Source organism: Lissotriton vulgaris, chromosome 4_1 (genome assembly GCF_964263255.1).
Source record: "Lissotriton vulgaris chromosome 4_1, aLisVul1.2, whole genome shotgun sequence".
In the NCBI taxonomy this organism is placed as follows: domain Eukaryota; kingdom Metazoa; phylum Chordata; class Amphibia; order Caudata; family Salamandridae; genus Lissotriton; species Lissotriton vulgaris.
Window position 1 is genome coordinate 544,009,073 of NC_141691.1, and position 13,452 is coordinate 544,022,524.

Below are 13,452 nucleotides of genomic sequence, written 5' to 3' on the forward strand. Positions count from 1 at the left end.
ATCTTGCCTCTTTCTGAACTTTTCTTGCCTCTTTCTGTACTTTTCTTGCTTCTCTCTGTACCTCCCCTGTCTCTTTATGCATAGCTCTTAGTTCTTCCTGCACCTCAGTTGCATTTTTCTGCAGCTCACTTGCCTCTTTCTGCATCCCTCTTCCATCTTTCTGAACCTCTCTTTCCTCTTCCTCCACTTCTCTTGCCCCTTTTTGAACTTCTTTTGCCTCTTTTTGCACATTTCTTGCATCTTTCTGAACTTCTCTTGCTACTTTCTACACCTCACTTAGTAGTTTCTGCAGCTAACTTGCGTCTTTCTGCACTTCTCTAGTTGATTCTGCACTTCTATTGCCTCTTTTGGCACCGACCTTATCTCTTTCTATCTCTTTCTGTACTTCTCTTGCCAATTTCTGCACCTCGCTGCCTTCGATCTGCATGTCTCTTGACCCTTTCTGCACCTCTTTCCTTTTTATGTAACTCTTTGCCTCTTTCTGTACCTCCCTTGCCTTTTCTCAGTACCTCTGTTACTTGTGTCTGCACTCCTCTTGCCTCTTTCTGCATGCTTCTTCCCTCTTTCTGCACATTTGTTGCCTATTTGGGCACATCATGTGCCTTTTTATGCACCTCTATTGCCACTTTCTGGACTTCTCTTGTCTTTTTCTGTACCTCTCTTGCCGCTGTATGTACCTCTGCTGTTTCTTTCTACACTTTCCTTTTGTATTTCTGCAGCTGCACTTTTCTTGCTTCTTAATGCACTTCTCTAGCCTCTCTGTGCACCTCCTCACCTTTCTATACTGCTCTAGCCTCTTTATGCACCCTTTCCCCTCTTTCTGCACCTCTGTTGCTTGTTTGTGCACCTTTCCAGCCCAATTCTGCACATGTTGTGACTCTTTTGGCAAATCTATTGCCACATTCTGCCCTTCTTTTGCCGACTTCTGCATTTTTCTTGTCTCTTTCTGCACTTCTCTTTTCTGTAACTCTCTTACCTCTTTCTGCATTCTTCTTCCTTTTTCTGAACATTTCTTGCCTCCTTCTGCACTTGTCTTGCCTCTTTGTGTACCTCTCTTGCCTCTTTCTGAACATCTCTTGCCTCTTTCTTTACTTTTGTTGCCTGTTTACGTAGCTCTCCTGCCTCTTTCTATACACCCCTTGCCTCTTTCTGCACCTCTCTTGCCACCTTCTGCACTACTCTTGCCTCTTTCTAAACTTTTCTTGACGCTTCATGTACTTTTCTTGCTTCTCTCTGCACCTCTGTTATCTCTTTATCCATAGCTCGTAGTTCATCCTACACCTCAGTTGCTTCTTTCTGCAGCTCACCGGCCTCTTTGTGCATCCCTTTTCCATGTTTCTGAACCTCTCTTTCCTCTTTCTCCACTTCTGTTGCCTCTTTTTGAAATTCGTTTGCCTTTTTCTGCACTTTACTTGCATTTTTCTGCACTTCTCTTGCTACTTTCTACACCTCACTTAGTTGTTTCTGCAATTCACTTGCTTCTTTCTGCACTTCTCTTGTTTCTTCCTGCACCCCTCTTGCCTCTTTCTGCACCTCTCTTGCATCCTTGTGCACTTGTCTTGTCATTGTCTGTACCTCTCTTTCCTCTTTCTACAATTATATTGCCTCCTTCTGCACTCGTACTGCCTCTTTCTGCACTTTCCTTGCCTCTTTCTGCACTTCTATTTCTCATTTCTGTCCCTCTCTTGGCTCTTTCTGTACCTCACATACTTGTTTTTGCAGATCACTTGCTTTTTTTGCACTTCTCCTGCTTCTTTCTGCTTTGCCCTTACCTCTTTCTGTACCTCTCTTGCCAATTTCTGCGCCTATCTTTCTGCACATCTCTTGTCCCTTTCTATACCTCTCTTTCCTTTTTCTGTACCTCTTTGCATCTTTCTGCACCTCTCTTGCCTTTGCCTGCATCTCTGTTGCTTTCTGTACACATCTTGCCTCTTTTTACCTCTTCTCCCCATTTCTGCACCCCTGTTGCCTATTTGTGTATGTCTCTTGCCTCTTTCTGGACCCTTTTACCTATTTCTGCACTTCTGTTTTGTACTGGCTGCACTTTTTTTGTTTACTATAGCATTATTGATTTTTGGCACCTCTCTAGCTTTTTTCCTGCAATTCCCTTGCTTCTTTATGTACCACTCTTGCTTTTTTTCACATTCTTCTTCCCTCTGTCTGTACCTCTCTTGCCTCTTTCTGCACTCCGCTTGCCTCTTTCTGCACCTTTCTTGCCTCTTTCTGAAACGCTCTTGCCTTTTTCTGCATCCCACTTCCGTCTGTCTGTACCTCACTTGCCTTTTTCTACACCTATTTTGCCACTTTCTACACTCCTCTCGCCTCTTTCTTTATCCTTTTCCCCTCTTTCTGCACCTCTGTTGGCTGTTCATGTACCTCTTTTGCCCTTTTCTGCATCCTTCTTGCCTCTTTCTGTACCTTTCTTAATACTTTTTGTACTTCTCCTGCATCTTTCTGTACTTCCCTTGTCTCTTTCTGCATTTCTCTTACTTCTCTCTCTACCTGTCTTGTCTCCTTTCGCACCACACTTAGTTCTTTCTACACCTCAGTTACTTTTGTCTTTTTTTGCACCACTGTTGGTTCTTTCTGCACTTCTCTTTCTTTACTTTTATTGCTTCTTGATGCATCCCTATTGGTTCTTTTAGCACCCCGCTACCATCTTTCTGCACCTCTCTGGCCTCTTTGTGCTTTTGTCTGGCCTCTTTCTGCACCTCTCTTTCCTAATACTGCTCTTCTATCACCTCTTTCTGCACTTCTGTTGCCTCTTTCTGCACCTTTCTTACATCTTTCTACACTTTCTATTTCATCTTTCTGCACGTGTTTTACCTCATTCTGTACCTCACTTGCTTGTTTCTGCAGCTCACTTGCTTCTTTTGCACTTCTCTTGCATCTTTGTGTACTGCCATAACCTCTTTCAGCATCCTTCTTGTCTATGCATCTATCTTGCTTCTTTTGGCATGTCTCTTGTCCCTTTCTACAGGTCTCCTGCCTTTTTCTGTACCATTTTGCCTCTTTCTGCTACTCTCTTGCCTTTTTCTGCATGTCTGCTGCTTCTTTCTGAACTCATCTTGCCTCTTTCTACACCCTTCTTCCCCGTTTCTGCATGTCTCTTGTCCCTTTCTGTACCTCTTTGCCTCTTTCTGCACCTCCCTTGCCTTTTCTCTGTACCTCTGTTACTTTTGTCTGCAATTCTCTTGCCTCTGTCTGCATCCTTCCTCCCTCTTTCTGCACATTTGGTGCCTATTTGGGTACATCATTTGCCTTTTCTGCACCTCTATTGCACTTTTTGGACTTCTCTTGTCTTTTTCTGTACCTCTCTTGCCACTGTCTGCACCTCTGCTGTTTCTTTCTACACTTTTCTTGTGTTTTTCTGCAGCTGTCTTGCTACATTTTGCACTTTTCTTGCTTCTTAATACACTTCTCTAGCCTCTCTGTGCACTTCTTTCGCCTTTTTATACTGCTCTAGCCTCTTTATGCACCCCTTTCCCCTCTTTCTGCACCTCTGTTGCTTGTTTGTGCACCTCTCCAGCTCCTTTCTGCACCTGTTGTGACTCTTTCTGTATATCTATTTCCACATTCTGCACTTCTTTTGCCTACTTCTGCATTTTTCTTGTCTCTTTCTGCACTTCACTTTTCTGTAACTCTCTGGCCTCTTTCTGCATTCTTCTTCCTTTTTCTGCACATTTCTTGTCTCCTGCACTTGTCTTGCCTATTTGTGCACCTCTCTTTCCTCTTTCTTCACACCTCTTGCCTCTTTCTATACTTTTGTTGCCTGTTTGTGTACCTCTCTTGCCTCTTTCTATACACCTCTTGCTTCTTTCTGCACCTCTCTTGCCACTTTCTGCACTTCTCTTGCCTCTTTTTGAACTTTTCTTGTCACTTTCTGTACTTTTCTTACTTCTCTCTGCACCTCTGTTGTCTCTTTACCCATGGCTCGTAGTTCATCCTGCACCTCAGTTGCTTCTTTCTGCAGCTCACCAGTTTTTTTGTGCATCCCTCTTCTATGTTTCTGAACCTCTTTTTCCTCTTTCTCCACTTCTGTTGCCTCTTTTTGAAATTCGTTTGCCTCTTTCTGCACTTTACTTGCATTTTTCTGCACTTCTCTTGCCACTTTCTACACCTCACTTAGTTGTTTCTGCAATTCACTTGCTTCTTTCTGCACTTCTCTTGTTTCTTTCTGCACCCCTCTTGCCTCTTTCTGCACCTCTCTTGCATCTTCTATTTCTCATTTCTGTACCTCTCTTGGCTCTTTCTGTACCTCACTTGCTTGTTTTTGCAGATCACTTGCTTTTTTTTGTACTTCTCTTGCTTCTTTCCGCTCTGCCCTTACCTCTTTCTGCACCTCTCTTGCCAATTTCTGCACCTATCTTTCTTCTTCCTGCATATTTCTTGTCGCTTTCTATACCTCTCTTGCCTTTTTCTGTACCTCTTTGTGCACCTCTCTTGCCTTTTTCTGCATCTCTGTTGCTATTTCTGTACTCATCTTGCCTCTTTCTACCCCTTTTCCCCCTTTCTGCACCTCTGTTGCCTATTTATGTATGTCTCTTGCCTCTTTCTGCACCCCTTTTACCTCATTCTGCACTTCTGTTGTGTCTAGCTGCACGTGTCTTGTTTTTTAATATAGCCTTATTGATTTTTTGGCACCTCTCTAGCTTTTTTTCTGCACTTCCCTTGCTTCTTTATGTACCACTCTTGCTTTTTTCCACATCCCGCTTCCGTCTGTCTGTACCTCTCTTGCCTTTTTCTACACTTCTTTTGGTTCTTTCTACACTCCTTTTGCCTCTTTCTTTACCCCTTTCCCCTCTTTCTGTACCTCTGTCGGCTGTTCATGCACCCCTTTTGCCTTTTTCCGCATCCCTCTTGCCCCTTTCTGTACCTCTCTTGCTACTTTATGTACTTCTCCTGCATCTTTCTGTACCTGCCTTGCCTCTTTCTGCAACTCTATTGCCACATTCTGCACTTCTTTTGCCTACTTCTGTACTTTTCTATCTCTTTCTGCACTCTCTTGCTTCTTTCTGCAACTCTCTGTTTTTTCTGCTCCTCATTTGCTTTTTTCTGCAGTTCACTTACTTCTATCTTTCTTCACCTCTCTTACCTCTATGTGCACCTTTCTTGCCTTTTTCGGCACTTCTCTTTTCTTTTTTTTGCACATCTGTTTGTTCTTTCTGCACTTCTTTTGCTTATTTTTGCACCTCTCTTTGTGTACCCCTCTTGCCTCTTTCTGCACCTCTCTTGGTTCTTTCTGCACCTCACTTGCTTGTTTCTGCAGCTCACTTGCTTCTTTCTACATTCTCTTACATCTTTCTACCTCCCTTACCTCTATCTGCACATCTCTTACCAATGTATGCACCTCGCTTGCTTCTTTTTGCATGTCTCTTTTCCCTTTCTACACCTCTCCTGCCTTTTTCTATATCTCTTTGCTTCTTTTTGCACCTCTCTTGCCTCTATCTGCACCTCTGTTGATTCTTTCTGCTTCATCCTGCCTCTGTATATAGCCTTTATCCCCTTCTGCACTTCTGTTGCCTATTTGAGCACCTCTCTTGCCTATTTCTGCAACCTCCTTGCATCGTTCTGCACCACTCTTGCCACCTTCTGGACTTCTATTGTCTATTTCTGTACCCTCTTTGCCTCTTTCTGCACTTCTGTTTCTTCTTTCTACACTTTTCTTTTTTTTCTGCAGCTGTATTGCTTCTTTTGGCATCTCTGTAGCTTATTTCTGCACCTCTCTTTGTGTTCCTCTTTTGCCTCTTTCTACACTTCTCTTGCCTCCTCTCTATCAATTTCTCCACCTCTTTTTGCTTTTTTGCACATCTCTTGAACCTTACTGTGCCTCCAATGCCTTTTTACACACCTCTCTAGCTTCTTTCTGCACTGCTCTTGCCTCTTTCTGCATACTCTTCCCTCTTTCTATGCCACACTTACCTCTTTCTGTACTTGTCTTGCAATTTCTGCACCTCTCTTGATTCTTTTTGCATGACTCATGTCCCTTTCTGCACCTCTATTGTATTTTCCTATATTACTTTGCCTCTTTCTGTACCCCTGTTGCCTTTTTCTGCACCTCTGTTGTTTCGTTCTACTCTCCTCTTGCCCCTTTCTGTACCCATTTTCCCTCTTTCTTCACCTCTGTTGCCTGTTTGTGTATCCCTCTTGTCTCTTTCTGCACCTCTCTTGCCACTTTCTGTACTTCCATTACCTCTTTCTGCACATTTCTTGTCTCTCTTTAGTTTTCTTGCTTCTTTCTGCACCTCTCTTCTTTTTTTCTGCACATCAGTTGCTTTTTTTCTGCAACTCACTTAATACATTCTTCCATTTTCCTGCCTCTTTGTGTATTCTTCTTCCCTCTTTCCACTCCTTCCTTGCCTCTTTCTATGCCACTCCTACCTCTTTCTGCCTTTCTCTTGTCTCTTTTTCCACCTCTGTTGGTTATGTATGCATTTCTCTTGCTTCTTTCTGTACTTGTCTTGCTTCTTTCTGCATCCCTCTTGCTACTCTCTGCATACCTCTTCCATCTTTCTGTACGAATCTTGACTCTTTTTGCATCACCCTTACCTCTTTCTGAACCTCTACTGCCAATTCCTTCACCTCTCTTGCCACTTTATGTAAAGATATATCTGCGTTATGCCTAGCTAAATAATCTATAACCTTAGTACGTTTCACAGAGTGCTGTAAAACTTTAGCCTTAAATGAAACAATTTTAATACTGTTTATATACAACATTATTGGAGAAGAAAAAAGATAGGTAAAAGAATTGACAACTCAGATAGAATGAAAAAAAATGTAGCTCTAGTACCAATAAAGATTAAAAAAAACACAGATTGACACAAAAAAAGACTAGACAACAAAGAAACATAAAAATAAGTATTACTCTTGCATCACACACACATGCATTTCAAGAACTGTACATGACCTATAAAATACTCTGCAAAAAGGCTAGCAAAACATAAACCTAAATATCATTGAGATCAAGTATTTGTGTCATTTGTTTCCATGGAAGTCTGTGACTGGTGATTCAAATATCGATGAAGATCGTTTTGATATTGTGATATTATTATCTGTTTATAAATCTGTGGTGAAGAAGTTAAACCAGAGTCTGGATGATTGTTCAGCAGTATCTCAAAGCGCTACTGTGACAAGCAGCGGAGGTTTCTGCCAGCAGGGTGCAGCAACTTAGAAACTGGATGTACCTGCCTCCTGTGAAGGCTCTGCTTGCAGGGAATCTTTGGCAGAGATCCAGCTTGTACAGGATGGCTCCACGGAAAACCTTTAGCGAAGGAGGGAGCAACCAGCACCAAGACTTTTCCTGCTCTCAAGAAACCGGCTATTCCAAAGGGGTCAGACACTACTCGCACGCTTTGCCAGGAGGAGGCGGAGAGTATCGTCAGAGCTCCTGGCGGGGAACAGCGTCTCGACGATGTTGCAGTAAGACCAAAGATGCAGATGGTGCCCGGGATGGTCTCTGGAAAGGGGTAAGCGGTAGACAAGACAAACTCCTGCTTAAGGACAAGATGGTAAATAAATCTCCAGTGTGGGAAGGAGATTTAGACACTGTAAGAAAGGATTTAGCTATTACACCGCCTAAGATTATATTACCTGAAGTGCCCAATGCTCCCAACGCTCCCAATGTGCAACCGGGGGATACTCACAATACCGGGCTTAATGAATGTGGTGGGCAGGAAGGAATGACACTCAGAGATAAAGCACAGATTGGTAACACGGAATTGGCTGCATCTGCATAGCTCAAAGATTACAGTACCGATCTAGCCGATCTAATCAAGACAGGAGAAAAAATCTTAGGCACACCGGATGGGGAATTATTTTTTTTCTCTCTAACTGATGAATCGGATCACACCAGTGGTAGTGATCCTGAGAACACTGAGCTAGATGCTTCTGCGGATGACAGTGACAGCCCCCCACAACAACAGATACTTTGAGGAGGGCAGGCAATCGCACAAAGAGAAAGAGCTTTAATCGTTTGGAGAACAAAAGTTATCACTCTGATACTAGTCAACCAGAGCATCTTCAGTGGGACTATTCCACCACCTTGCAGTATACAGGAGCTGAGCAATGAAACACAAATGGGTCCTTGTTTAAAGGTCTAAAGGCTACTGACAATCAGACAGATCATGCCCCCTCTATGGGATGTATTTATGCCACACTTAAATCAATGCAGGTAGAGGCTCGCCAAGAGCGTAAACAAGCACAGCTTGCGAATAAAAAAATTCAAGGTGCTATTCGTAAGACAATGAAAGCCTGTACAGAAGTTGTTGCACAAACCGCTGCCTTGGAGGAATGTTTGGTGGGGCTAGAGATTACTGATCAAAAAACCACCGCAAATGATGCTAGAATGATATACTCTGGAAACTGGAAGAACCTGAAAATAGGCAGCGAAGAAACAATTTACTATTGATGGGTATAGAAGAAATGCAGAAGGGAATGATATCCGTGGGTTCGTGCTGAAACTATTTAAAACTGCTTTTCTCAAACTATCACACTGGAATTGGGAAGCCGTACTTCAGGGGGTACATAGATTCCCATTGCTGTTAAAAAAAATAATAATGGCCCAAATACTAAACCTCGAGCTATTGCGTCAGGCAATATTCAAAAAAGCAAGACCAGATACAAAAAGATCGGCAGAGGGGCAGACTTTTTTTGTATGGCCAGATTTCTGCCACACAATGGTGAAAAGAAGATGGAGGCTTCATCAAATGATTAGCCCTTTCCAAAAACTGGGTTGTGAAGTATATTTAATGAATACAGCATGCCTAAAAGTTATCTGTTAAGGTGAGGTTAGACTACTTCAGAAATTCAGACGCAGAACTATCTGCAGGAACTTATGGGTGGCTGACAAAGGTTGTTAATTCTGTTAAAGGATGTTAGTATACTGCTTATGGGGTTCTAGGTTTTTTTTTTGGTTAGGTCAGGGAGTGACCTGAGAGCACAGCGGAATGCAGGAGGCATCACAAGGGTCTGAGGACCTTTTTTGCCTAAGTAAGGGGTGGGAGGTAGAGGTGGGTGGGAGGGAAGTGGGCCTATACAAACTATGGGGCCTATTAGGATGGCGGACGGACCTGCGTCCGTCCGCCACCCCAGAGTAGGAGGGACCGTCCGCAGGGGCAGCGGCGGTCCCTCCGTGCAGATTAGTATGTGACCGCCACCCTGGCGGTCACATCCTGTATATTTAACATTGCGGCGGGTGCTGCTTGAAGCAGCACACGCCGCATTGTTAAAAAACCATGTTTTCCATTGCGTGCACGAAGCTGCAGGCACCGCGTGGTGCCTGCCGCTTCGTGTACGCAAAGGCAGGGGGGTACCATAGGTACCCCCAATGTGTACCCCCCAGCCCCCTTCACCCCTGGGGGCCCACAACGGGCCCCCAAAGAAAAGTCCCTATGCCTTTCCACTGCGGAAATGCTGCTGTGGAAAGGCATAGGACCGATGCCATCCTAATATGGCTAGCGGTGTCTGATAGACACCGCCAGCCATGTTAGAGCTTTTCCGCCACGGTCGGAAGGCGACTGCGGCGGAAAAGCGGCGGACGGAAAAAAGATCCCCCAGCCATCCTAATCTGGCGGGGGGTCTTTTTTCTGTCCGCAGCGGTTAATCCGCATGCTCCGGGCCGGCGGTGGCTTCCGCCGGCCCGGAGGATGCGGATTAACCACAATCCTAATGAGCCCCAAAATCAGGGGTATTTTGCACAGTGTTGTATTTTGCGGATTTTCTAGATGTGTTAGGTATGGTTTTAATGGATTTGGACTTACTTTCCATTTCTGATGGGGAAACTTAGAATTTCTTCTATTAACATCTGTGGGTTAAACAATCTCGTCAAAAGGTGTAGGATCAAACAGGACTTTTGGTTCTTGAAGGCAGATATCATCTGCCTTCAACGAACCCATATAGAAGCTGGTTATGAATTTTGATGATTATCAACTGATTTCATGGACTATGCCGGATATTAGAACTAGAGGTGTGGCAATACTCGCCCGGGGGGGGCCTTGTCAATTTTCCACGTTCCCTTATGGATGAATTTGGTAGATGGGTAATTTTTCAATGTACAATTGACAATAGCATGTTTACACTATGTTCGGTTTACAGATCTGTATTATATGACCCAGCTATATTTAACTGGCTGAACATACAACTGCTGGGCTGGCCTCTCCCAATTATCCTATGTGGGGATTTTAATTTAAATTTAAGTTGCCCGATATCTATCCGTCCTGAGATAGCATATCAGGGACGGAAACCCAAAGTTTATAAATCTCTATCCCAATTAAAGAACTTTCATGGATTAACAGACATATGGGCACAACAAGAGGGAAACGACCCTAAGTTTACATACTTCTCCTCCCCACGTAGAGTCCATGAAAGATTGGACTATTTCTTCATCTCTCAATGTATGGCTCAGGACATCAAAATTACTAAATTTCATAGAGTAATGTTAGACACCAACCCTCTGGTACTGGAAGTTAATATTAAATGTAAAATTCAAGCTACACGTTAGGCTCTGTTAAATGATAATTCTTATATTCAGTATGTGGAGAGATGGATCCCTAGGTGTATAGAGGAAAACTTGGGCAGCACTAGTATTCAAAATGTATGGGATATTCTTAAAGCGGGGTTCAGGGGAGAAACGTCTATATTTGGCTGAGAGACCCAAAAAGAGGAAAAGAATAAACCTAATATATTATATGATACATTAGGGAGGGCTCAAACTCATCTGGTTAAGGTTTTATCTGAGGGGGAATCAAATACCGCGCAAACAAGGATTATAATCGCCAAATCTGCTATAGCCGAAATCTCACTTACTAAATCAGCAGGTAGATACTTGTTGCCAAGAACTGTGTTTCCAGGAAGAAGAGTTGCTTTTGATACTAAAGACTTTTGTGCTAAGAAGAAACCCCATTTGAACTACTATTTTCCCTTCCAAGAATATTTATTAAGATTGTGTATATTTTTGTCGCTATTTGGTCTTGTGCTAAGCCTTATATAAAAATCCTTATTTTTATAATACTACGGTGTTGTGTCCATTTGTAGTGTATTCACTTTATTACTGTATGTGGTCATAAATGCCTAACGCACAGCCTCTGAGATAAGCCTGTCTTCTCTGCCAAGCTACCAAGGGGGTGAGCAGGGGTTATCAAAGGGTGTGATCCCCTTGCCCTGACTAGAAAAGGTGTGTCCCTATTTGTCAGAAGTGTATACCTCTGCCAACTAGAGACAGCCGGTTCTAACAATTCTGTTTGCGTTTATAGACATAACTTGAGTAGTTTTGCCATCCATATCTTTAAATAAAGAAATTAAAAAAAATAGCCAGTCACAATATCCCTTGAAAAGCAAGCAAGAATTAAATGCTACCTTAAAATGTGCAATGCAGCAGCTAAAACTAACTGCAGGATTGGCCTAGGCCACAGCCTCACCCTTTCCTGGAAGTCACACCACCCTCCTAAAAGGAAGAGTTGACAGGAATAGTACAGAAGACACGGAGAGCAGTCCACTTGAAGACGCTCCACCCAGCCAACAGGGAAAGGCACAATAGTCAGACAGCCAGAAGTGCTGAATAAAAAAGCTTCCGCTTCCCCTCTAAAGTGGTAAGGCAGGTAATTATGCCATTAAATCCTTGTTAAAGGGTAGACACTGCTGCAGCTCAGAGGAAGGCAGCCATCTTGTTCGGCACGCTCGCTCGACCCTATCAACCTGTATACTCTCTGCTGTATTTCACCTTGTTCCCCCTGTTGCTTATCATATTGAGCTACAATTGTGCAAATCATCCAGTACGTCACTCATTCAGTTTAGTTTGTGCCACCTAATGCTTGGTGTTGTACATAACTGTTGGTTTGTCTGTCAATGTCTGTGTTTTTGTTGATCTCTGTGCATGGGTGCCTGTGTGTTAAACATGAGGATTTGTATTTCTTAAAATGATCCTTAATATGAATTATCGTAACTGTGTATGAAGTCCTTCTTATATGTTCCAGAAAACTGATTAAAGGATCTTTCATGTAGAAATAAGTAAATGTTTATACTCTAAATCATCATTTCTGAAGTAATTTTCTACTTTTTTTGCAGTTTAAGAAGCAGGAAGCTATGGAAGAGGGAAATACAACTAGAGTGACAAAATTCATTCTCCGGGGGTTCACAGTCAACAAAGACATTGAAATATTTCTCTTTGTAGTCCTTTGTAATATCTATATCATAACAATCTTTACAAATATTGTCATCATTGCTGCCATCAAGAGTTCACCCTCCCTGCACAAGCCCATGTATTTTTTCATAGGCACTTTTTCAATTTTAGAAATTTGGTACCCTACAGCCACTGTTCCAAAGTTCTTCTCAGACCTTCTTACGGAGAGCAAATCTATATCTTTCAAAGGATGTATCACTCAATTTTATTTCCATTTTTCTCTGGGAGCTACAGAAAATTATCTCCTGGTCACCATGGCCTTTGATCGCTATGTTGCTATTTGCAGTCCTCTGCGTTACATGACCATTATGACCCATAAGCTGTGTATTCGACTTGCTTTGGGCTGTTGGGTTGTTGGCTTTTTGACTGTGGTTGTATTTACCATACAGATATCCAGACTGAACTTCTGTGGTCCCAATGTAATTAATCATTATTACTGTGACCTTGCTCCAATTCTGGCACTATCCTGTTCTGAAACCCACAGCGTTGAATTGATTTTTTTTATCTTTGCTAGTGTTGTATTATTGGGATGTTTGCTGGTGGTTATAGTATCCTATGTGTGTATTATATTGACTATCATACGAATGTCTAGTGATAGGGGTAGAAGAAAGGCCTTCTCAACCTGTGCCTCACACCTCACCGTGTTAGCCATATTCTACGGCACTGAAATTTTCATGTTTGTGAAGCCAACAGGAAGAAATTCTCTTCACATCAACAAAGTAGTGTCAGTCTTTCCATCTGTAGTGACACCACTATTAAATCCTATAATTTATACACTAAGAAACAAGGAGATAAAAAATGCCCTGAGAAAAGGTTTACACAGTGAGAGAATGTTGCAAAAATACACCTAATTTAGCAACCATATGAAGGATCTAACAATTTACAATGCCTCTATTTTTAATGTTTAATTTGTTACAGATGAAGAAAAAATATTCGGGAACCTCCCTCTGATCCAAAATACAGACTTTTCAAATATAAATCCTGTCAACTCAGATATAAATTAAAAGCTTTTGGTGAGTTTCAGGAAATAGAAAATTTTACATTTTATTGCACAGTAAACATGAAATAGATAAGGTGATTTGGTCTTTAGCATGTGTCAGGACTCTCCATGATAGTTACCCAATTTACCAGTGCTAACAATCATTAACAGTCAATACGCATTTTGAGGTGTTCATCAGGAGAGAGTTTTTTTAATGGAACAAATGGATAATCAAAGAACTAATCATAAATCATTCACGTTTAAGGTGGAATAGACACCATACACCAGCAATACAGGT

General features: G+C 42.3%; 1 protein-coding gene across 1 annotated transcript; it reads left to right on the top strand.

Annotated features, from left to right (window-relative positions):
• The first annotated feature begins 12,078 nt into the window (after positions 1–12,078).
• LOC147722217 (olfactory receptor 6F1-like) lies at positions 12,079–13,026 on the top strand. Its single transcript, XM_086967275.1, has one exon. The coding sequence runs from the start codon at positions 12,079–12,081 to the stop codon at positions 13,024–13,026; it is 948 nt and encodes a 315-aa protein (XP_086823401.1).
• Positions 13,027–13,452: the final 426 nt, after the last annotated feature.

Coding starts and splice junctions, on each gene's coding strand:
- LOC147722217 (XM_086967275.1), top strand. CDS start 12,079: ATGGAAGAGGGAAATACAACTAGAGTGACAAAATTCATTCTCCGGGGG.